Source organism: Indicator indicator, chromosome 9, assembly GCF_027791375.1.
Source record: "Indicator indicator isolate 239-I01 chromosome 9, UM_Iind_1.1, whole genome shotgun sequence".
Classification (NCBI taxonomy): domain Eukaryota; kingdom Metazoa; phylum Chordata; class Aves; order Piciformes; family Indicatoridae; genus Indicator; species Indicator indicator.
In genome coordinates, this window is record NC_072018.1 from 1660832 (window position 1) to 1686459 (window position 25628).

The 25628-nt window shown below is 47.9% G+C and overlaps 1 protein-coding gene across 2 annotated transcripts in view; it reads right to left on the reverse strand.

Moving 5' to 3' along the window:
• Positions 1 to 262: 262 nt before the first annotated feature.
• The window catches only part of MAP4K3 (mitogen-activated protein kinase kinase kinase kinase 3), an 83195-nt gene continuing 57829 nt past the window's right edge, over positions 263 to 25628 (reverse strand). For both annotated transcript variants that reach the window (XM_054383704.1, XM_054383703.1), the window contains 12 exons: positions 23658 to 23742; positions 20277 to 20356; positions 19303 to 19363; positions 19099 to 19216; positions 16693 to 16751; positions 13354 to 13457; positions 11877 to 12048; positions 9915 to 9983; positions 8254 to 8346; positions 4607 to 4677; positions 2171 to 2226; positions 263 to 368 (listed from right to left, as the gene is read on the reverse strand). In XM_054383704.1, coding sequence (XP_054239679.1) covers positions 281 to 368; positions 2171 to 2226; positions 4607 to 4677; positions 8254 to 8346; positions 9915 to 9983; positions 11877 to 12048; positions 13354 to 13457; positions 16693 to 16751; positions 19099 to 19216; positions 19303 to 19363; positions 20277 to 20356; positions 23658 to 23742 — 1056 coding nt within the window. In that variant the 3' untranslated portion in view covers positions 263 to 280. The remainder of the gene's footprint in view (positions 369 to 2170; positions 2227 to 4606; positions 4678 to 8253; positions 8347 to 9914; positions 9984 to 11876; positions 12049 to 13353; positions 13458 to 16692; positions 16752 to 19098; positions 19217 to 19302; positions 19364 to 20276; positions 20357 to 23657; positions 23743 to 25628) is intronic.

The window sequence follows — 25628 nt, forward strand, 5'->3', positions numbered from 1 at the left end:
GTAGGTAGCAGGAGGGCAGCTATGTACAGACAGTCAGTGGAGGTCTCCAGCAAGAAGCTTCACTGAGCATCCTGCTTATGTACAAAGACTACATAACAGTAAGTGAAGCACTGCCGTGGTGTCCTGATGCTTGTGTGTCCATAGCACAAAGGATTCTTGGCTTCCTCTGGTGCCACAATAAATTATGAAGTAACTCAAGCTGGGGGTGACTGCAGCTTTGTGTGCAATGCCAGCCAGGAGCGTGCCCCTGTCCTGCTGAGCTGCTCGCCAGGCGCTCTCCTCAGTAACTGTTCTCATGCCCTGCCAGGATGTAGAGGTTGCTGTTGGCTGTGGGGTTATCTGTTGGCCTGCTCTCCAGCACCACAACCCTAAAAGAAAAAGCAAAAAGCCACAATGTCAGGGAAGCCTTCTCTTTTAGAACAGCCCTGGATAGAGCTGCGAAGATGCTTTGCCAGAAGCCATCCGACCGGTGGTCATTTCTCTTGCCCTACTTCAAAAGGCATTCAAAGATAGTTCAGGGTCTTGCTCAGGCAGGGATCCTCCACAGCCTCTCTGGACTCCTACTGCACTGTTCTCAAAACAATGTTTCCCTCTCTTCAATCCAGCTGGAATTTCACAGGATCACAGAATGTTAGGGGTTGGAAGTGACCTCCAGAGCTCATCCAGTCCAACCCCCCTGCCAGAACAGGGGCACCCAGCACAGGTCACACAGGAACACAGCCAGGCAGGTTTTGAATGTCTCCAGAGAAGGAGGCTCCACAACCTCTCTGGGCAGCCTTGTCCAAGGCTCCAGCACCCTCACACTGGAAAAGTGATGGAACAGCTCCTCTCTTAGCATGTGAAGAAAATTATCATAGAATGGGTTGGGTTGGAAGAGACCTTAAAGCTCATCCAGGTCCAGCCCCCTGCCATGGGCAGGGACACCTCCCCCCAAGCCCAGCTTGCTCAAGGCCTCATCCAGCCTGGCCTGGAACACCTCCAGGCAGGAGGCAGCCACAGCCTCCCTGAGCAACCCTTTGCAGTGTCTCACCACTCTCACTGGAAAGAATTTCTTCCTCATCTCCAGTCTGAATCCCCCTGCTCTAATTTCAAACCACTGTCCCTTGTCCTGTCACTACAGGCTCTTAGAAAAAGTACCTTTTAAAAGCATCAGTTGAAATGTTTGGAAATTAGGAAAACCATATCCAAAGGCCACCTTATCAAAGAGAGGCTGCTCTGTACCAGCTCTAGTCTGCCTGAGGTGTGCAGAGAAGACAACACCCCCCCGGCCAGGCAGAGTGGTCATCTCCAGGTGCTGAACTGCTGTCTTGACATAGAAAGTGTCCTTCCAACTGCCTCCACAAATCCTGGGTCACTTGTGAGGGGATTTAATGCAGTCCATGCTGGAGTGTCAGCAGCAGGGGCAGCTTCTAACATCCTTGTAAGAATCATGGAATGGCTTGGGTTGGAAGGGACCTCCAAAGGTCATCCAGTCCAACCCCCTCTGCAGTCAGCAGGGACATCCCCAACTAGATCAGGTTGCCCAGAGTCTTGTTGAGCCTCACCTTGAACATCTCCAGGGATGGGACCTCAACTACCTCCCTGGGCAACCTCTTCCAGTGTTCCACTCCCCTTGTGGTAAAAAGCCATGTTTCAGCTACAGCAAAGTCAGGAGACCCTTGATAGTCTCAATTCCATTCTTTTGGTCTCAAAAGCAGCTTTGCTGATGAGACTCAGCTCACTGAATCCAAAGGTGATGTAGCCCAACCCCCTCTGCATTAAGCAGGGACATCCTCAACTAGATCAGGTTGCCCAGAGCCTTGTGGAGGGCATTTTTCCCAGGAAGTAGATCTAGAGGAGCTACAGTGAACTGTCTGAAAGAAAAGATTTCTACAGGTTAAGCAAAAGAATTCAGGCACAGAAAGGAGGCCACTGCCAGAGGTTGTGACAGCAGCCAAACAGGAGTTTGCTAGCATGGTTGAATATGTTTAGAAACCCACAAAGACAAGAAATCATTCTTTTCTTTTTTTTGAGACTGAAAGGCAGACATGTATGGAAAGGAATGAGTAAGACGGATACAAAAAAAATTAAGAATAAATAAAGGACTCACAAGAAACAAGCAAAAAGAGTGCTTGCAATGGAGGAGAAACACATTATTCTTCTGTTTTAGCATGCCAGGGTCATTTCATACCTGTCAGATCCCAGAAGCCTGAATATCCTGGTGTTATCAGAAATTTCTTGTGTGATCTGGACCAAAAAAAAAAAGAAGACAAATACTTATACCAAGTGCATGAGTCTGTCTGGTTTAACCTAGACAAAAGAGCTGACTGTGACTGGTTGATGTTACCAATTCACTGCTGATTTAAATCTATGCTAGAGAATTTAATCAGAGTGTTAGGGACTGGAAGGGACCTCCAGAGATCATCCACTTCAAACCCCCTGCCAGAGCAGCGGCACCCAGGGCAAGGTCACGCAGGAACACATCCAGGTGGGGTTGGAAAGTCTCCAGAGCAGGAGATTTCCTTGTTCCAGTGTAGGCCTGTTGCCTCTCATCCTCTCAGTGTGGGTTCTCAACAGGGTCCATCACTCCGCTGCTGTGCCTGGGCCTGTGCCTCCCTCCAGCTAACCCATTAAAGAAGCTAACCATTAAAAGCTAATTAAGCAGGCTTCAGTTCTGCTCTTTGCCACTGGACATGAGAGATGGCCAAAGGTGACTTCTGTGAGCATTTCCACTCCTTCCTACAGCCCATGTAACCTAAAGGCACAGAAACCTCCTCCAGCTTTGCAAGTCCCAGAGACAGAGACCTGCATGCTGAGAGAGCCCTCAAGGAAAGGACTGTGTGGGCAATCTTCTCTCTTACTCTTTGCTTGCCACCCACTTCTGTCAGCATTGGAGACTGGGTTAGCTGGACCTATGCTACAATCACAAAGAGCCTGTTCTACATACACAGATTGCACTGGGGTGGGAGGGAGCCTCCAAAAGCATCTTGCCCAACCCCCCTGCACTCAGCAGGGACACCTCCAGCTAGAGCAGGCTGCACAGGGACACAGCCAGGCTGAGCTTGGATGGCTCCAGGGCTGGGGCCTCAAGCACAGCCCTGGGCAGCCTGTTCACCACTCTACTTGGGCACAACTTCCTCCTGAAGTCCAGCCTACATCAACCCTGCTCCAGTTTCAACCTAAATCCACAGAAACCTCCTAGGTTTCCTCCTAGCTGACCAAGGGCAGGTCACACAGGAACGAGTCCAGGCAGGTTAGTTATGGAGGAGCACATCCAGGGGGTTAGCTATGTCTAAAACCCACATCAAACTGGCTGAAAAAAGGGATAACACAAACATGTTAGAAACTAATCTGTATGGCAATCTGATGTTCTTCTTCTGAGAATGGGAAATGCTTCTTGTGGCAGCCAGGCACTAAAATCTTCCAAGGACCCATAAGCCAAGAAAGCATGGAGGATGCTAGAAGACAAGAGGCAACCCATCTGACCTTGTGACAAAGAGCTTGGCAGTGGAGAGGGCAACCACTGGCAAAGCACAAAGTTTGGTACCCAGTGTGAGAGGCAAGGGACTGACACAGGTCTTCGATTTGGAGTGAAGATTAATGATTCCACAAAGCAGGCATGAGTATTTTTCATGGCACCATGGCCCAGCCTCTTGTTGCTCTCTGCCCTGTGTGTTAACACTTGACCAGGGCTCTTGCATAGCACTGCTGATTAGTTTGTAGCTTATGAAACCTCCTCAGAGAGACTCCAGCTTCCAGGTCTGACCTAGGAAGTTACTGAAATGCTTTACTCTTTTTCCAGACTACAGCACAACAGAAGCAGAGAACATTAGGTGTTGGAGGGCACCTCTAGAGATCATCCAGTCCAAACCTGCTGCCAGAGCAGGGGCACCCAAGGCAGGACACACAGGAACACAGCCAGAGGAGTTTGGAAAGTCTCCAGAGAAGGAGACTCCACAACCTCTGGGCAGCCTGCTGCAGCAACCTCACACCAAAGAAGTTTCTCTTCATGTTGAGGTGGAACCTCCTGGGTTCCAGCTTGGACCTGTTGTACCTTGTGCTGTCACTGGACACCACCAAACAGAGCCTGGAACCTTCATCCTGACCCCCAGCCCTCAGCCACTGATAGACATTGATCAGATCCCTCTCAGCCTTCTCCCCTCCAGACTAAACGGTCCCAGGGCTCTCACTCATAGTACAGATATTCAAGTCCCTCTTCATGGCAGAGGTGCTCAAGCCCCCAAGTCACTCTCACAGCTCTTTGTTGGACTCTCTCCAGCCAGTCTCTGTCTCTCTTGAATTGAGGAGCACAAAACTGGACACAGTGTTCCAGGTGTAGTCTCAGCAGGGCAGAGCAGAGGGGCAGCAGAACCTCCCCAGCCCTGCTGGACACATTTCTTGATGTACCCCAAGATGCCCCTGGCCCTCTTGGCCACAAGGACACATTGCTGTCCCATGGATAACTTGCTGTCCACCAGGACTTCTCTGTGGAGCTGCCTCCCAGCAGGAAGAGCCCTAATCTGTACTGGTGCCTGGTGCTGTTCCTGCCCAGATGCATAGCTCTACACTTCTGCATTTACCCTTGGCCTATGTTAGTATGGAATTTGAAGCAAAGTGCAGTACTCACCTCATTTGATCTGAAACTCCTTCCTTGCATGCCATGTTTCCAGAAGGCCAACACACTGTCTTGTAGACAGACTGGTAACAAAGAACACTGCAATCAGTTCTGAGGCATAACTCTGAGGCAACTGTGCTTTTCTTCTGCAGTCAGCACCTGTATGTTGTGCTGTGTCATGCTCATCCACACAGCCTGCAGTATGTCTCTCTGGAGTTGCTGAGGCTGCCTCCAAGGTAGCTGCATGCCTGTATTTATTTCTTTGTTTAATACAGAGTGGAGTTTCAAACCATTCCCACTCCACCAGAAAAAGTTCTAAGCCCGTCTTTTTGTCTAGTCCTAAACATGCCCCTTCTGTTGCCTGGGAAATGCCTCCTTATCCTCAGACTAGCAGAAAACACAAAGTCTGATTTTTGGCAGAACACCACCAGCAGGGACACTGCAGTGACATTTTCCCCTTTCCCAGCAGCTCTTGGCCAGGGGGGTCCTTCAGCACTAGCGCTGCAAAGCCTTCCAGATCCCTGCACTTCCCAGCCCATCCCTTTGTCACAAACGCTGGGACCAGACACTTGCATTTGAACCCTGGGAAAGGAAATGGCTCTAGAGCCTTCCTCAAAGAGAGGGCAAGTGTGGACCCCTCCAGGAATAATCTGCCCCACCTGCATCCAGCATCCTGTCTCTGGGCAGATATGGGGGAAAGAGAGCAGAGCTCTTTGGAGACACTCTCAGGCCACTTGTTTGTGACAAGCAAACAGAGCACTACAGCAAGTGCAGAGGTGTCACAGTGAGCAGCTTCAGGTCCATTTTCCCCTTCCTCCCCCCATTCCTAACCACCAGGAGCCAGGGAAGTCATATTTGCCATGACAATGGCTTTTTGTCCTCTTCTCTGTAGGACATTAAGTTTGAAGTGCCTGAACCTTTAAAGCTTCTCTTCAGAAGTACTCATTATTTTTGTTCCTACTGTTCCACCTCTTCTGGTGCTCCTGCCCTGCTCCTTTGCACACATCCTTCCTCATCTCTCCCTTCAAAAGCATGTGAAGCAATCCAGGCATGGGACTGCTGGAAAACTGTCCAAACAATTATGTTCTGTGATTCTGTTCCACAAATTGATTGATTGATTGATTCATTCATTCATTCATTCAGATTCTTCACAAGAAAGACTGAATTTCCATACAGTGTGAGAGACAGAATGCAGTCTTTCAGCTGCTTTCTAAAGCTGTTGTGAGCAGAGGTGCTGGATGAATGAGCCAGCCAGAAGTGATTCACAGACTTCATACAGGTGAAGGTTCACAGAAGCATTCAGGTTGGAGAAGACCCTGAACCCTACTCTGCAAGGGTCACCCCTGAACCGTAGCCCCAAGCACCACATCCAAACCACCTTGAAACACCTCCAGGCTTGGGGACTTCAACACCTCCCTGTGCAGCTCATCCCAGTGCCTGACCACTCTTGCAGGGAAAATTTTTTTCCTATTGTCCACTCTAAACCTACCCAGTCATAGATTGAGGCTGTTCCCTCTTGTTCTGTCACTAATCAGCTGGGAGAAGAGACCAGCACCAACCTCTCCACAACCTCCTTCCAGGCAGCTGGAGGGAGCCAGGAGGTCTCCCCTCAGCCTCCTCTCTTTCACACTACCCATCCCCAGCTCCTTCAGTCTCTCTCCATCAGATTTCTTCCCCAGGCCCTTCCCAGCTTCCTTGCCCTCCTCTGCCCTGGCTCCAGCACCTCCACATCTCTCTTGCACTGAGGAGCCCAAAGCTGGACCCAACACTGGAGCTGTGGCCTCCCCAGAGCTGAGTCCAAGAGGACAATCCCCTCCCTGCTCCTGCTGGACACAGCATTGCTGATCCCAGCCAGGATGCCTTTGGCTCTCTTGGCCACCTGGGCACACTGCTTGGTCATATTGAGTTGCTTGTTGATTAGAAGGTTGAAAGTCTCTATCATATTCCCAAGGCATTTAACCTCCACTGCAATTGCTCCAAAGGCAACACATTACATAGCCTGAGGAATCTTCCACTGAGCCTTCTCACACAAGGTGAGATGCCTGAGACAGTGTTTCAAGTCCCAAAGGCCTGGCCTCTCTCATTCTCTACTGTAACAGCAAACAAGTTAACCATCAAATGTCTGGGGCTGGAAGGGACCTAGAAGGATCTTTGAGTCCAGCTCCCTGCTCCTCACAGGACTACCCAAAACAAAACCACATGACGAAGAGCATCAGCCAGACACTGCTTCAACTCTGACAGGCTTGATGCCAGGACCACTGCCCTGGGGAGCTGGGTCCAGTGACTGACCACCCTCTCAGTGCAGAGCCAATCTGACCTTCCCCTGACACAGCTTCATTTCATCCCCTTGTGTGCTATCACTGGTTAGGAAGGAGATAATCCCTCTGCTGCCCCACTGAAGAAGCTGCAGCCTGCAATGAGGTCAGTACTCAGCCTTCTCTTTTCTAGGCTGAACAAACCAAGTGACCTCAGCTGCTCCTCAGAAGTCTTGCCCTCAAGACCTTTCACCATCTTGGTTTTTCTCTGAACACACTCTGATAGAATCATAGAATTGTCAGGGGTGGAAGGGACCTCAAGGAGCAGCCAGTTCCAACCCCCCTGCCATGGGCAGGGACACCTCACACTCCAGCAGGTTGCTCACAGCCACATCCAGCCTGGCTGCAAAAACCTCCAGGGATGAGGCTTCCACCACCTCCCTGGGCACCTCTGCCACTCTCTCACTGCCCTCATGGGGAAGAACTTCTTCCTCACATCCAATCTGAATCTCCCCATTTCTGGTTTTGCTCCATTCCCCCTAGTAGTTTGATGTCCTTAGACTGAGGTGCCCAAAACTGTACACAGTACTTAAGGTGGGGCAGAACAACATAGTGAAGAGTGCCACAGTCACCTCCCATGACCAGCTAGCAATGCTGTGCCTGAGGTACCCTGGGACATGGTTGGCTCTTTAGGCTGCTGTGGTAGTTTTAGGCTGTGCCCAGAAAGATTTTCCACAGATCTTGAACAGAAAGTAGTGGAATGTAAAAAAATTACCACTGGATGTAAAAAAGAAAGTAATGATAAGTTCTAAGTAATTCCATTGGACAGCTATCTTCCATGCAGTTAGTTTTGTACACTATTTTTCTCTCTTTTCACTTCCTGGCTCTGGCAGATACCAACTTCTGGCTTCTGCTGGCTTTGCTGACCTTGAATGAGTTCTTGTTGTGGTTAAGCAACTCTCTGCTCTTTCTCTTATCCCATGTGCACAGCAGGGAGTGGGGAAGCTATTAGTAGCCCCCTGGTTTTGTCCAGAGGGGTTTTTGGGTTGTTTATAAATTGTACATATGTTCATTGCATTTCATATTTAGATTGTAGTTTTGCTTTGTAAATACAGCTTCATTTGCTTCCAACTGAGCTGGTCTGGCAATTTTACATTGGGGGTGGGGAGAGAATTTTCAACCCACCACAGCAGCCAGGGCAAATCGTTGCCTCATCTTCATCTTGCCATCAACCCAAAGGTGCAGCTCTCTTTCCCCTGGGCTGCTCTGCAGCCTCTCATGCCCCAGTTTGTCTGTACAGCGAGGAACAGAGTCTGCAACTTGCTCTTGTTACATTTCCTGTGTCTGCTGCCCAGCTCTCCAGCCTGGCCAGATGCTGATTATCCATACCAAAACCCAACTCACCTATTGACTCGATCTGGAAGTCAAACGTGAGCTCCGACGAGAGTTTGCGGCTGGATTTTAACCTGCCTTGCAGGTTGACGATTTTGATGCAGCCTAGGCAAGAAACAGGGGATGTCAGCTGGCTTGGTGCTGCTTTTAGAGCAGGCAGAAAGAGAATTAGAATCACAGAATTGTTAGGATTGGAAGGGACCTCAAGGAGCAGCCAGTTCCAATCCCATGGGCAGGGACACCTCACACCACAGCAGGTTGCTCACAGCCACATCCAGCCTGGCTGCAAAAACCTCCAGGGATGAGGCTTCCACCACCTCCCTGGGCAACCTCTGCCAGGCTCTCACCACCCTCATGGGGAAAAACTTCTTCCTAACATCCAGTCTGAATCTACCCATTTCTAGTTTTTTTCCATTCCCCCCAGTCCTATCACTCCCTGCCATCCTAAAAAGTCCCTCCCCAGCTTTCTTGGAGCCCCCTTCAGATACTGGAAGGCCACAAGAAGGTCTTCTCGGAGCCTTCTCTTCTACCCCTCCCCAAGAGGAGTGGAAGAGAAAGGCTCCTCACAGAACTGGGAATTCAAATGCAAATACTATTGACAGAGATTTACACAAATGCAAAACACCCAAAGTCACATTTCAGCTTACAACCATCTCATTAAGCCAAAAACCTTCCAAGGAATCACCCCAATGCCCCCCACCCCAGGCCTCCCACGATTCCTCCCCACCCCCCAAGCTAAGCCTAAGAGCTCAGCTACCAAGCTGGCTTTGGCCAGGCCGAGCCAGGCTGCAAACCTCCCCCACACTGCCAGAAATAAGAGGTCCCTGCTGGGAAGGGAGAGAGAGAGAGGCAGAAAAGGGAGGCATTGACTCTGCAACCTGTTTATATAGCAGATGCTTATGGGATAAAACAAACAAAAGGTTACAATTTCCTGCACCTATGACAGAATTAAGCAGGTTGGAAAAGACCTTTGAGATCATCAAGTCCAACCTATCACCCAACACCTTCTAACTGACTAAACCATGGCACTAAGTGCCTCATCCAGTTTGTTTTTAAACACTTCCAGGGATGGGGACTCTACCACCTCCCTGGGCAGCACATTCCAATGGCCAATCACTTTCTGGGAAGAATTTCTTCCTAACATCCAGCCCAAACCTCCCCTGGCTTGAGACTATGGCCTCATGTTCTGTGGCTGGCTGCTTGGGAGGAGAGCCCAAGCCCCACCTGGCTACAACCTCCCTTCAGGCAGTTGTAGAGAGCAATGAGGTCTGCCCTGAGCCTCCTCTTCTCCAGGCTAAACACCCCCAGCTCCCTCAGCCTCTCCTCACAGGGCTGTGCTCCAGACCCCTCCCCAGCCTTGCTGCCCTTCTCTGGACACCTTCCAGCATCCCAACATCTCTCTTGAATTGAGGAGCCCAGAACTGGACACAGCACTCAAGGTGTGGCCTGAGCAGTGCTGAGCACAGGGCAGGATGACTTCCCTGCTCCTGCTGGCCACACTCTTCCTGATGCAGGCCAGGATGCCATTGGCCTATTTAGCCCCTTGGAGGACTTTTCAACATTCTGGGTAAAACACCCAGTCTTAAACCCACAACAGTCAACCAAGAATTCATCTTCAGCATCTGATCTGATCTGAGGACAGGCATAGACATGGAGCTGATACTAAAACTTACAATCCAAGCACACCAAAATGGTATCTCTCTCCAGCTGTGTTACATGGACAACACTCGTCTCTGTAGTGTCTACAACAGACAAATGACACAAATTAGCATCAATTTTAAAACTCCTAGAGACTGAGACAATTTAATTTAAGTTAGTGTGCTTTCATCTACTTGAAACCATCACCTTACCAAGTGGCATTTCTCTTAAGAGAGGCATGCTGAACTGGAACAGGAAAGCTGAAGCTGTAATATTAAAGTAGGGACTTAATCCAACCTTTCCTGCCCCACCTCAGGGGTGCAGTGTTTATAGAATATACAGAATGGTTTAGGTTGGAAGGGACCTTAAAGATCATCTAGTTCCAACTAGGGCAGGGACACCTTCCACTAGACTAGGTTGCCTCATCCAGCCTAGCCTTGTTCTCCCTTTGTTCTCTGTTGGCATAATTTAATGTTGCTACTGTAAAAAAAACCTGAGCCTGACGCTGAATGCTGATTCCTTCCAAATCTTGCTAAGGACTCTGAAATTAGTGCTTTGTTCTGGCTGCTATTTTTAGTCTTTCCATCCTTGAATCTTCCCAAACTAAGGGATTATTTCTTCCTCCACTCTCTTAAAAGAGGAGTTACCTTCTGCTCTTTTGGGTTACAGCTGCAGCAGTCTCCATCACAACAAGCAGGGAGATCTAAGCCGTGATTAGTGAACAAGCCAGCTCAAAGGAGAAGAGTAGCTTTGGTCCATTTGTTTGTGAACATTAAAAGTACACAAAGAGCAGCTCTAACTAATTCAGGATTACTGCCAGCCATTCATCAGAGGAGAGAAACTCGAATATTAAAACCTTTTAGACATGAGAAGCTACAGCGTGTTACCCAAAATTCAAAAGCAGCTTTTTATTAAATAAAATCATCCTCAGTCACGCTGAGAAGCGAAACACTCCTCAAGAATGATGACAGAAACGTTCTCCTTGGTCCCACCACCTCATGCTGGCTGTTTGTGTTGGAAGGTACACTTAAACCAGTTTGGAATACATCATCTTCCCCAGCAGTGGATATACCGATGATGAAAGCATGACACAGAAGGACTGGAAGACAGACATCCCTGTAACCACATTATCTGATGTGGGAATCTGTGGTAGTTTTAGCCTTTAAAAAAATTCACAGATCTTGAACAGAAAGTAGTAGAATATAGATGAATCACTATTGGGTGTAAAAAGGAAAATAATGATAATTCTAAACAATCCCATTGGAAAGATAATGGAATTAAGATTTAGTTAGGAAAACATTCTCTCTCTCTTCTTGTCTCTTTGCTCTGGTAGATACTAACTTTGTGCTTCTGCTGGCTTCTGCTTGACCTTGGCTGCATTGTTTTGGCTAAGTTCTAAGGTCTCTCTGCTCCTTTCTCTTGTCCCTTTTTGTGTACAGGGAGGGGAGTAAGGGGGAGGCAGGGGGCAGGGGGAGGAGAAGCTATTAGCAGCTTCTTGTGCTGTTTATTAATTGTAAATCCCTGTAAATATTGTATATTTTGTACGCATTCATTGCATTCTAGTGCAGATTGTAGTTTTGCTTGTAAATACAGCTTTCATTTGCTTCCAGCTGAGCTGGTCTGGCAAATTTAATGTGGGGGGTGGGGGGAGCAAACTTTTCAACCCACCACATTACGGAATCATGCAACGGGTCAGGTTGGAAGGGACCTCCAGAGATCATCTGCTCCAACCCCACTCTGCCACAAGCAGGGACACCTCTCAACTAGACCCGATTGCCCAAAGGCCTCATCCAATCTGGCCTGGATGTCCAGTCTGGGGGACATGATTTGGTGGTGGTGTTGGGTTGATGGTTGGACTTGATGATCCTGGAGGCCCCTTCCAACCAAAGTGATTCCGTGCTTCACGGTGTGTAACCATCATTCTCCTCAGGGGAAACTGCCTCCAGCGACACTGGAAGAGGAAGGAACACTTCTGAATGCAATTGCAACACACAAACCTGTTTCTGTAAACCATGAAGAGGTAGAATTTGGGTTGACAGTCTCAAAATTCACCACCTGGTTGAAGTCTCTTCCTTTACTGACACCGACACAAACCAAGGGGAACTCCTGCTCAGGGACCACCAGCATTTCAAACAGTCTCAGTGGGCAAGGGACAGGGAAATCTATGTGCTAGATAAAGAAATCAAAAATAGGTATTAGAAGGAAAACAAGTGTAATCTGAGTTGCTTTTAGTTATTTAAATGACATATATATTTACATCAGATATATTTTAGTTATTTAAATCATATGGTAATTTTCATGGCAGACATTTTGTGACCTTGTTTATTTACTTCTGCAGGTAACAGTAACTCCTAGGTTAAAAGGCCTGAGTTAAATAAATACAGAGAGTCTTTATACAGATTCAGTTAAAATAAGACAGGATGGCTTCCACCTCCTGTCCTGTGCAGCTGCCAACAGGTGCCAACTGCTACACTCATTATTGCTCTCCCTGCCTAGGGAGCCTCTAAGACTTGTTTCCCAGGCTGATCAAATTCCAGCACCAAACGTGTCCACCCTGGCTGCATCCCCTCAGGTGGTGTCAGGTGGAGAGACAACCACTTCTGAGCACCTCCAGTGTTATAAAGCACAAAGTGGCCATCTTCTCTCTGCTAACCCATGTTCTCATTCCACTCTGCCCTGTCTCAGCCTGTCAGCCAAAGGTTTTTTACCATGCAACTAAAATGCAATGCTCCTGGGAAGAAAGGCTTTGTTCACAGGCTCAGAGGATGTCAGGGGTTGGAAAGGACCTCTGGAGATCTTCCAGTCCATACCCCCTGCCAGAGCAGGACCATATGAATCTAGAGCAGGTCACACAGGAACACATCAAGAAAGGGCTGGAAAGGCTCCAGGAAGGAGATTCCACAACCTCTCTGGGCAGCCTGTTCCAGGGTTCTGTGATCCTTACACGGAAGAAGTTTTTCCTCATGTTGAGGTGGAACCTCCTGTGCTGCAGTTTCCATCCATCACCCCTTGTCCTATCACAGGGCACAGGTGAGCAGAGCCTGTCCCAGTCCCCTCCCTCCTGACCCCCAGCCCTCAGCTATTGATAGACATTGATCAGATCCCTCTCAGCCTTCTCCTCTCCACACTAAACACCCCCAGGGCTCTCAGCCTCTCCTCCCCAGGCAGTGCTCCAGGCCCTTCAGCATCCTTGCAGCCCTCCCTTGGACTCTCTCAGGTAGATCCCTGTCCCTCCTGAACTGGATGCAATATTCCAGGTGTTCTTCAACTGCAGGGCACCAGAAAGACAAGATCAGGTCTCTCTATATTTTGAGTCAGTTAATACATCTTAACACATTTAAATTGCCATTTCCCATGTAAGTTAACAGCAACCAAGTATAAAACCTCAAGAAATGGCTAATGCTTCTTTTTAACAAGTTGGAAGAAGACGAATAGGACTACACTGGAGGTTATTTCACCTTATTGTAACATTACCTTGATTAACATAAATTTTTGCATTGGTTCAACCCATTCTAGCAAAACAATGCTAGACTGTAGTGCTCCACAAAGGTATTTGTGGCCTGTGTAGGGATTCCTCACTGCCAAAAAAAAAGGAGAGGTAAAATATATGAGTACACAAAACCCACACCATTTCCAGCTAAGTAAGAGCCTACACACTTTGGGACAATCCCCAGCACACCATTCTTATTTTTTTAATCTAAAGAAGCTGCTGAAAAGTCAATTCCCACAGTATGAAAAGGGTGACAGTGAGCATGCTGGAACAGGAGTTCCAGATGCCAAATAAACCACAACAAACACAACTCCTACAAGAGCACTGTGCTACATTTCACCTCTCCCACTCAAAGTTTATTGTTGGTTTTGTGTTTTAATTACTGGTTTAGAGTCTTCAAAGAAAAGAATAAAATATTTGAGGCATACATACTGGAAGTGCCTTGCTGCACCCTGTTGCTGTTCAGAGCTAGCACCTAGCTTAAACACTAATTGTAAATAAGAATAGGAATGTAAATGTAAATAAAATTAGGAATTTTCCAGAGACTTTGAGTAGAAGATAATAATGTTAGAATAATATTTCAGAATAATAACACAGAATAATAATAATAGATAGGCTTATATCAATCCCATTGGTTTGTTGAATATCTTGTATTTTGTACCACAGGTAGCTCTTTTTCTTTCTGTCTGCTTCTTCTTGCCTGCTTTTGCTTTTGGCTGCCTTATTTCTGACCTTGCAAGCTGAACTGTCTGCTGTTTAGACTGTGTAAGGTACAGAGGGGAGGGAGTGACAGCAGGCTGGCTGTTCATATAGCCTTCTGGGCTGCCTAGGGTAGGGGGGGAAGAGCTGAATTATTCTGTGAGGGGCTGTTTCTGATATTACTGAACTGTGACTATATGGAAATACACCTTGTGTATGTTTGTCTTTTACAATTTCATATTTAGTCCATTTTGGTAACTATAACTTCACTTGGCTTCCAAAATTCTGAGCAAGACTGTTAAGTTATTTCTGGGGTAAATCTGTGATTTGTTGAGGGTACAAATCTAGATCACAACAGTTGGTTTGCCAAACTATCTCCAAATCATTATGTGAAGCTGTTAAAGAATGGCTCTCTATGACACACTCAGCAGTGACTGTCACTTGAGAACTGCTCACAGCTGCCTTCCAAGCAGTGTCACAGTCAGTCTGAAACCCAGAAGCCCTGGATCTCTGATGAACACTTCAAGATCAGCAGGAAATTCAGATTTTTTTTCTTCAAAGTGGTATCATCTATTTCCATCTATTTTCTGCTCTTCTATTGTTTGCCAGAGCTCCATTAAAAAAGTGCAGGAGAACAATAAAGTTGCAAAACTGGGTGCTTTGAAACCCAAAGTTTCCCAATATTAATTCTAGAGTATGGACAAAACTTCACTCCTTAAGCACTGCCAGCATGTCCATGAAGACAAACAAGTGTTGCTTTGCACTTTGTACAGTTACATCTTGTAATGGTTTAAGCTGGTCCCTGGCTTAGATATTAATTGTGAATAGGAAATTCCCAGAGACCTTTGAGTAAAAGATAAATAATGCAAGGGATTGGATACAGAATAGTAACAACAGACAAGTTAGTATCATTCCATTGGTGTATTGACAACCTTCTGTCTTGCAGCACAGGTTGGTTGTTCTCTTTGCTGCTGGCTCTGCTTCTGGGATTTGGGCTGTTCTATCCTCCCTTCTGACCTTGGTAGCTTTTCTATTTGGCTTCTCTAAAGGTACAGGGGGAAGGGGTGGCTGAGCTAGCTGTGTGGGTGTGTAGCTTTCTCAGAGCCCTTTGGCCCCAAGAAGGTACAAGGGGGTCCCATGCCATTGTTATGCTCTCTCTCTATATATATATATATATATAAATATATATGCAAATATACTCTGTACATGTTTATTGCCTTATATACTGTCACACTTAGTTTCTTTTGTAAATACAATCCCATTTTTACTTCCAAGTTCTGAGTGTGGTGAGATTTGCCCTCTGGGGCAGATTTCTGAAATATAAGTTATGGGGGAGGGGGGTGGGATGTCCAATTCAACCCATAACACATCTAAAGACTGGATTTTAAAGGGCAGTATTGTGGGCACTTCAGGTAATGTAATCCACTAGCAATCCCCCACAGCACCTCAAACATCAAAGCTTAGAACAACTCATCCAAGGTTCTCACTCAACCCCGATCGAACCGACCACAAGCTTGGCAGCAGGCACCACAAAACAGGTGACTACCAACACCTGTAAGGTGGGGAAACAAGGTCAGTCTTGTTCTGCCTCCTCTAGCACTACTGCTTCCCAGGGCCAGCAGGAATGGAGGCTCAGGCTGCACCTAGTCAGGAGGGCAGGAGAGGGGAGTCTATCATTTCTCCCCTTGAAGAGGCCTTATTCAGCTGCCCTCATATCCATCACAAATGATCACTCACACCTACCATGCCAGGACTCCAGGCTCCTTAGGCTAAGCTATCTCTGAATGCCAGGGCAGCAGACTCCCCTCAGAATGCACAGACTCACAGAATGGGTTGGGTTGGAAGGGACCCCAAAGCTCATCCAGTTCCAACGCCCCTGCTACGGGTAGGGACATCTTCTGCTAGCCCAGGTGGCTCAAGGTCTCATCCAGCCTGGCCTTGAACACCTCCAGAGAGGGGGCATCCACAGCCTCCCTGTCCCAGCTTCTCCCCATCCTCACTGTCAAGAATTTCTTCCTAAATTCCAGTTTAAGTCTGCCCTCCTCAAGCTTCAATCATAGAATTGTTTGGGTTGGAAGAGACCTCTAAGATCATTGCCCCTTGTCTGCTCACAACAAGCCCTTGTAAAAAGTCCCTCCCCAGCTTTCTTGCAGGCCCCTTTCAGGTACTAGAAGGCCACTGCAAGGTTTCCCTGAAGTCTTCTTTTCTCCAGGCTGTAGTGATGCCACTGTCCTCCAGGAACTGAAAACACTCCTTGCTTTTTATCATTCAGCACTGGTATGTTTGTAACTGGAGCCTGTGCAAAGAATTCAGGCTACTCAAGCCTGATGGTAACTTTTTAAAGCCACTCCATACATCAAGATGAGGGCTGGTTTAAACTGGACATGTATTCTGCTTCTCTGCATTGCTTGAGAATTGTCTTTAAAGATGAGGAGCAAAATGGGAAAGTTTTCAGTGCTTAAACCTAGGACTAACCTGAACCTGCTCACTGGCTGCAAATGCATAGCTTCATAATAATGACAGAAGTCTTTTCTTCCTTGAACATCCTAAAGCTGCCTCAGTGAAGTTTATACTGCCACCATTTGCACTGCTTCTTGGCATTTGTTCTGCAGAGCTTTACTTACCAACACAACACTTCTGACACCATTTAGTGTCAGGAATTTTTGTAGACACTGCAAACTTCCTGCAAGACATAAAGACGGAATTATTGATCAACTAAAGCAAATTGAATGAATTTGCTTTTCAGAGTTTCTTTGCACCCCCAGATAAAGTAACAATATATCTATTTTGGTATGCCTAGAACATACATGGTGACCCCTCTGTTAGCACGGAGATGCTGCTCAGTTGTGCAGCATTATGAGTGCAGCTAAAGATCAGGACTGAGAGGAACAGGTGCCTCAGTACCTTCATCTGTCATGCAGCACTTGCTATTCAATGATATCTATTTATACTCTCTTGGTACTCCCCTGATCATTCTTTGTAATGCTGGAACTGATTGCCTATTGTGCTAGACACTAGAAAGGCAAAATAAAGCCCCTTCTAGTCCCAGTTTCCAAGGCAAGACACCTGGACCCAGTGAGGATGGGAAATGATGCCATACTGCTGGGCCACAGGCCTTGGAAGCTAACAGCTTACATGTTACAAAACTTCACAGGCAGCACAGGAGGAGTTTCAAGAGGTCTGAAGGACTGGAAGGCAGCTTTGCAAGATCTTTTTTTGTGTGTGTGCAGGGGATGCTCCCTGAGAAATCATGAAACCAACTACTTGAAAAATCATCAGATCACAGAATCACAGAAGCATTCAGGTTGGAAAAGACCCTCAGGATCACTAAGTCCAACCTATAAAGATAGGATAATCCAGGCAAGATAATGTTGCACCCTATGATAAGACAAGGGGCTCTGGATATAAAATACAGCACAGGAGGTTCCACCTCAAAATGAGGAGGAAATGAGAGGGTCACAGAGCACTGAAACAGTCTGCCCAGAGAGGTTGTGGAGTCTCCTTCTCTGGAGGCTTTCAACACCCATCTGGATGTGTTCCTGTGTGACCTGTGCTGGATTCTATGCTCCTGCTCTGGCAGGGGGGTTGGACTTCATCTTCAAAGGTCCCTTCCAACTCCTGACATCCTATGATCCTATGTCATTTGCTGGTAGTGGAACTGCTGTTTCTGCAGAGACAGAAGGAAGATTGGCCACAGCAGCCTTGACAGTAAAAAAAAAACTGATTTGATGCTGTAGAAGAGATGGGACTAAGAAGAATGATAGATGCTGCAAAGTAATGAATTAGAAAAATACTTCAGTAGCATTCCAGATGAATCTGCCCAGAAGTGACTGATAATGCAGCAGGACTGAGCAGGGTGAAAACTAAGTGCCCCTGCTCACTGCAAGGGGGTTGGAGGACAAGATGACATTTGAGGGTCCCTCTAGAGATCATCCAGTTCAACCCCCCTGCCAGAGAAGGGTCACCCAGGGCAGTCCAGCCAGGTTTTAAATGTGTCCAGAGAAGGAGACTCCAACCTCTCTGGGCAGCCTACTCCAAGGCTCTGTCACCCTCACTGTAAAGAAGTTTCTCCTCGTGTTGAGGTGAAACCTTCCCCATTTAAGTTTGTATTCATTGTTCCTTGGCTTCTCACTGTGCACCACCCAACAGAGCCTGGCCCCCTCCACTGACCCCCACCCCTCAGCTATTGACAGACATTGATCAGATCCCTCTCAGCCTTCTCCTCTCCACACTAAACAGCCCCAGGGCTCTCAGTCTCTCTTCACAGGGGAGATGCTCAAGTCCCCAAATCATCCTCCTGGCTCTCCCTTGGACTCTCTCCAGCAGGTCTCTGTCTCTCTTGACCTGGGGAGCCCAGAACTGGACACAGCATTCCAGGGGTGGTCTCAGCAGGGCAGAGCAGAGGGGCAGCAGAACCTCCCCAGCCCTGCTGGACACCTTTCTTGCTGCCCCCCAGGATGCCATTGGCTCTCTTGGCCACAAGGGCACATTGCTGTGCCATGCAGAACTTGCTGCCCACCAGCACTCCAAGGTCTTCCTCCATGGAGCTGCTCTCCAACAGGGCAGCCTCTAACCTGTCCTAGTGCCTGGTGTTATTCCTCCCCAGATGCAGGACCCTGCCCTTGTCCTTACTGAACTCCATGAGGTTTGCCTGCCCCCAGCTCTCAGCCTGTCCAGGTCACATTGGATGGCAGCACAGCCTGACAGGTGTCAGCCACCCCTCTCAGTTTGTTATCATCAGAACTTGCTGAGGGTACTCTCAATGCTCTCATCCAGGTAATTGATAAAGATACTGAACAAAACTGGACTCAGTACTGATCCCTGGGGAACACCACTGGCCACAGGCCTCCAAAATATACCAAAATCCATTTCTCCACATCCTGACTCATGCAAATGTAGAGGTCTACCCTCTGATTACTGCCCATAGATAGGAACCTGTGACCAGAGCTCTGGAATAGCAGAGTTTCACAAGCATATCCTGAATTCCCAGGATGAAGATATTCTGCTGGATCTGATGCCAAGGTATTTACCTGGGAAGTATTCTGTCAGGCAGTTTATGTGCTGGAATAGCAACAGGTAACTTTTGCATTTGCCTTGCATAATCAAAGAGTCCTGGGAGGTTGTGGGAATAAAGCTGGGAAGCTTTACCTGGAAATTAGAAAACAAAACCACACTTCAACTACGAAACCAAAGGCTGACCAGCACTGCCCCTCAAAGACAGCACAGCAACTTACCAGATATTGATAACAAGCAATTGTTCATGACATATAACCATGTACACCTTCGAGGAAACAGCTGGGGAGGAAAACAAAACAAAAGCAGTCAGTTGGATGCACACAAAACTCCACAGAATCACAGAATTAAGCAGGTTGGAAAAGACTTTCAAGATCATCAAGTCCAACCTATCACCCAACAGCTTCTAATCAACTAAACCACGGCACTGAGTGCCTCATCCAGGCTTATTTTTAACACTTCCAGGGATGGTGACACCACCACCTCCTTGGGCAGCACATTCCAATGACCAATCACTCTTTCTGTGAATAATTTCTTCCTAACATCCAGCCCAAACATGACTGAAAGATCTCCTCAACAACAAACATTTAAGGTACTTTTCAGTGTAGCTAGTGTCTATGTAACTGTAGCAGAGGATTTTTACAAGGTTTGTACAAAACTGGACCTGCTGGAGTGGGTCTAGAGGAGGGTCACCAAGATGCTGAGAGGGCTGGAGAAGCTCTGCTGTGGGGACAGGCTGGGAGAGTTGGGGCTGTTGAGCCTGCAGAGGAGAAGGCTGCAGGGAGAGCTCAGAGCTGCATTTCAATGTCTGCAGGGGAGCTGCAGGCAGGCTGGGGAGGGACTGTTCAGAATGGCCTGTGGGGATAGGATGAGGGGCAGGGGTTTGAAAGTGGAGCAGGGCAGCTTGAGGTTGGAGCTGAGAAGGAAGTTGTGCCCAAGGAGAGTGGTGAGACACTGGCACAGGCTGCCCAGGGCTGTGCTTGAGGCCCCAGCCCTGGAGCCATCCCAGCTCAGCCTGGCTGTGTCCCTCTGCAGCCTGCTCTAGCTGGAGGGGTCCCTGCTGAGTGCAGGGGGGTTGGGCAAGATGCCCTCTGAGGCTCCCTGCCAACCTGATACAATCTGTGAATTGATCAGAGTGGCTTAAAAAAAGTGACAAAGATGCTTTTTTTCCCAAAGTATCAAACCAGCAACATACCTGCTCCATTGATGTTTCATGAAGTTCATTGAGGTTCAGTGTATAAATACCTTCTTCTGCACCAAATATCAAGTACTGATCTGCAAGCAAAAGCAAACAAAGGGAACTCTGATTTCAGGAAGCTGTTTTATCAGACTGTGTAGCTCTTTACCAAAACAAACTGTGGCAGTTTAGGCTGGATGCCCCCTGCCACTGCTGCATGAGATACACCTCTGGTGTCCTGGGTGCCCGTCCAATAGGGGTGGACACAGGAAACGACGTATTTCTACCCAAAAATCCTGCGCCCTATAAAGCCATCTGCAGAGTCATTCTCTTCCTCTTTCTTCCCTCTCTGCTCCCATGGGAGATGTCCTCTCTTATCAGGTAATGCCAGGGGTGTATCTCAGGCCTCTTAGGCCTGACTAGGCCTAATGCCAGGAGGAGAATGGAGGCGGGGGGGCAGTCTCAGACCTGGCCAGCCTGAGACTTGCCTAGCAGCGGGAAGGGGGGGGAAGGAAGAGCCCTGAGGGATTGGGTAGACCCTCAGGTGGGAGGAAGGGAGGGCTGGGAAGCTTTTGGGAATCCTGTGAGGGGATTCTGTATGCTTTAGGATGTTCTTTTCCACTATGCTTTGTAGTTTGTAGTTTTCTGTAGCTTCACCAATTCGTTTTTCCATTTAAACTTTTTCCATCACTCTCCAATCCGTTTGCGTGTGTCATTCTTTTGTCCCTTTCGGGGCAAGAGATGTTCTGGCTGGCCTCAAACCAGCACACAAACAAAAAAAAAAAAGACTAAAAGCAGTGACAGCCACAGGGTTTGAAAGCATGAAAAATACATCCTACTAAAGAAGCTTCAATGGGGCTGCTTTAAGACATGAGGAAAGATCAGACTTTTTGTTCTCTTTTATGACAAACAATTGGAATAAAACCCCAGTGGTGATACAACCACAAGCAAGAATTCCCATGAATTATTTCCTCATCTATAGCTTATCCTACTTAGACATTTCAATCTCTTTTGTGGCATATTCACAGCCTCCTTTCAGAGTACTTGAAGAACAGTATTGAGTGGAAAATTTCCTTAGTCCTTTGGAGATGCCTCGGGTTTTGAACATAGTTAGTACCCTGGGTTGCACTGAGATCTGCAAACAAGTCAAACACCTCACACTGAGAAGATGTCAACTGCAAAAGACTGACTTTCATCATTTCAGTTTCTACAAAATCTTGGGTTTTTCTGGCTCAGCAGCATGTCTGTACAGCCTCTAAGCAAAGGGTGAAGTTGCAGGCAATGCAAGTACAATGTTAACCAATTAGCCCTTGCACCATCCTGTATGTAAGCTCTAAAATGTAGGCAAAAATGGACTGGAGAAACCTGCAGAACCAGAATGATTTAGGGAGACAAAAAGAAACCAAAACAAAACCACAAACCAAAACCCCACACCAAACCCCAAACCAAAACCCCATACCCAAAACCACAAACCAAACCCCCAAACACCACAAACACATAACAAACAAATCAAGTGAATGACAGAGAAATCAAGCTCAGCTATGACCTCCACAAGTCAGAGTTTAAAAAATAAATTAAGATTGGCATCTTCTGGACTAAAATCTTAGAACAGCTCAGGTTGGAAGGGACCTCAGAGATCCCCTACTCCAACCCCCTGCCATGGGCAGGGACACCTCTCAACTACACTTGGCTGGTCAAGGCCTCATCCAACCTGGCCTTGTATATCTTCAGGGAGGAGGCATCCACAGCCTCCCTGGGCAGCCTGTTCCAGAGTCTCCCCAGCCTCACCCTGAAGAACTTCTCCCTCAGCTCCAGTCTAACTCTGCTCTGCCTCAGCTTCAAACCATTCCCCCTTGACCTGGCTCTAGACACCCTCAGCAAAAGTCCCTCTGCAGCCTTCCTGCAGGATCCCTTCAGGTACTGGAAGGCAGCTCTGAGGTCCCCCTGGAGCCTTCTCCTCTCCAGGCTGAACACCCCCAGCTCCCTCAGCCTATCCTCATATGAGAGAAGCATTGAGAACAAAAAAAGTTGAGAAAAAATTGGGGGGAGGTGGGGGCAGGGAAGTTGAGAAAAGTCTTGAATCAAAAGCAAAGCAAAAAAAAAACCATTCCATATATTATTTGTTTTTAACCTGATCTAGTTGGAGGTGTCCCTGCTCACTGCACAATGCCATCTGTGAATCTGTGGTAGGTAATTTATTCCTTTTAATGAAAGCTGCAATAATGCCCCATGTATCTTAACCTAATAAAACCTCTCAGCATCAAACTTCAGACAGCAGGGGCATCACGAAAGAACTTCTGCTGATGTAAATCAACCTATTCCACAATATGTCTGTTTCAAAAGGAATAATCTTGTTCATCCAAGGACACTGCTCCCCACAGAATTCTTGTGGACAAACTGGCTACTCATGGCTCAGGCTGAGCAATGCTCTGCTGGATAAAGCACTGGCCCAAAGAGTGGTGGTCAATGGAGTTAAACCCAGCTGGTGGCTGGTCAAAAGTGGTGTTCCTCAGGGCTCAGTGTTGGACCACTTCTGTTTCACATCTTGGTTGATGACCTTGCTGAAGACCCAGAGTGTGGCAGCAGGAGGCTGGCAGATGGCACCATGTGAGGTGGCAGTGTTGATCTGCAGCAGGGCAGGGAGGCTCTGCAGAGGGACTTGGAGAGATTGGAGCCATGGCCAAGGTTACCAGGAGGAGCTGCAACAAGGCCAAGTGCCAGGGCCTGACCTTGGGCCATGACAACCTCAAGCAAGGCTGCAGGCTTGGGGCAGTGTGGCTGGAAAGCTGCTGGCAGAAAGGGACCTGGGGGTGCTGATGGCCAAGCAGCTGAAGAGGAGCCAGCAGTGTGCCCAGGTGGCCAAGAGAGCCAAAGGCATCCTGGCTGGCATCAGGAATGCTGTGTCCAGCAGAAGCAGGGAGGGGATTGTCCTCTTGGACTCAGCTCTTTAGTGTTGTGTCCAGTTTTGGGCTCCTCAGTGCAAGAGAGATGTGGAGGTGCCGGCAGGGCAGAGGAGGGCAAGGAAGCTGTGAAGGGCCTGGAGAGTAAATCTGATGAAGAATGACTAAAGGAGCTGGGGCTCTCTACTCACAGGTAATTAATGACAGAACAAGAGGGAAAAGCCTCAAGCTGCCACTGGGTAGGTTCAGACTGGACAGCAGGAAGAATTTTTCCCCAGCAAGAGTGGTCAGGCATCGGAATGAGCTGCCCAGGGAGGTGGTGGAGTCACCAAGCCTGGATGTGCTTAAAGGTGGTTTGGATGTGGTGCTTGGGGCTATGGTTTAGGGGTGACCCTTGTAGAGTAGGTTCAGTGGTTGGACTTGGTATCCTGAGGGTCTTTTCCAAGCTGAATGTTTCTGTGATTCTGTGGGAATGGGTAAAAGACTTCTAATATTCTACCTCTCGTATCCGGATTTATCCACGACGTAGCACAATGAATTTTTAATGGACAGCCATTGAAAACCTTTGAGAAGCAAGCACCCATCTGCAGGAATAAAACCAAAAAACAGATATATGAGAAGTTACAAGGTGACATTTGTACTTCAAGCAGAGACAAATTGTTAAGGGTAAATTTCATTTGCCAAGTAGAAAATAACCTCATACAGACAGCAAGCTGACAAAGAGATTTTTTAAGTGCTATTTCCTTCCTGCATAAGATATTTCTGAACAAAAAAAAACCCAGGATCAGATACTAAATTCAATCTAAGCAGAGGGGACAAACATGAAAAGACTTCCTGAATTCTGTGACTTGAGGAAGTCTCAACACAGAAAGTTCATTCTTGCCATATTTCATACATTTAAAATACGACTCGAGGTCAAGCCACAATCAAAACCTTGTCTCAGATTCTCTCTTCCTTGTTTCAAATTAACTTACTTTCACTAATGATAGCCTCTCAAAGAGAAACCTCTGGCAGGAGATCTTAATCCTTGTTCAGCATAACCCTGACAAACTCAGTTTGCTATTAAGTGTCTTGTATAGTGTAATAGAATCCACCTCTGCCTCTTGGGAGAGTGGCTGACACCCCCTTAAGGCTGTGCTGCCATTCGGCCAGACCAGGACAAGCTGGAGAGTTGGGCAGGAAGAAACTGAATGAAATCCAACAAGGAGAAGCGCAGCTGGGAAAGGACAACCCCATGGGCCAGTATAGGCTGGGGACTGACCTGTTGGAGAGCAGCACAGGGGAAAAGGACCTGGGGGTCCGGATGGACAGAAGAATGACCATGAACCAGCAATGTGCCCTTGGGGCCAAGAAGGCCAAGGGCATCCCGGGGTGGAATAGAAGGGCTGTGGTCAGTAGGTCAGAGAGGTTCTCCTCCTTCTCTACTCTGCCCTGCTGAGGCCACATCTGGAATATTGTGTCCAGTTCTGGGCTCCTCAGGTCAAGAAGGACCTCAGAGAACTGCTTGAAAAAATCCAGCACAGAGCCACAAAGCTGCTGCAGGCAGTGGAACATCTGCCTGTGAGGACAGGCTGAGGGAGCTCTGGGGCTCTGTAGCTTGGAGCAGAGGAGCCTGAGGAGTGCCTTCATTGCTGATGATAAATATGTGCAGGGCAGTGTGGGGAGGACAGAGCCAGGCTCTGCTCAGGGATGTCCAGCGGCAGTACAAGGCACTGGGGGCAAGCTGGAGCAGAGGAAGTGCCGCAGGGATAGAAGGGAAAACTTCATTAGAGCCCTGGAGCAGGCTGCCCAGAGAGGTTGTGGAGTCTCCTTCTCTGGAGACGTTCAGAACCTGCCTGTATGGGTTCCTGTGGGACCTGCCCTGGGTGGTCCTGCTCTGGATGAGACCTCCAGAGATCATCCAGTCCAATCCCCCTGCCAGAGCAGGAGCACCTAGGGCAAGTCACACAGGAACACATGCAGGCAGCTTTTGAAGATCTCCAGAGAAGGAGACTCCACAACTTCTCTTGGCAGCCTGCTCCAGGGCTCCAGCACCTTCACAGTAAAGAACTTTCCCCTCATGTTGAGAGGGAATTTCCTGTGTTTGAGTTTATGTCCATTGCTCCTCATCCTATGATTGAGCATCACTGAGCAGAGCCTGGCTGCATCCTCCTTACAGCCACCCTGCAGGTATTTGTAGACATTCATATGGTCCCCTCTCAGCCTTCTCCTCTCCAGACCAAACAGCCCCAGGTCTCTTAGTCTTTCCTCACAAGAGAGATGCTCCAGGCCCTTTTTCATCCTCATAGGTCTTCATTGAGCTCTCTCCAGTACTTCCCTGCCCCTCCTGAACTGCTGAGCCCAGAACTGGACACAGCATTCCAGATGTGGACTAACTATGGCTCATCCCAAGCACGCAGGGCACTGAAAGGCACTCAAGAGGAAACACAGGAGATGATGCTCAAAGCCCAAAACGAAGAGGACCTTCTGA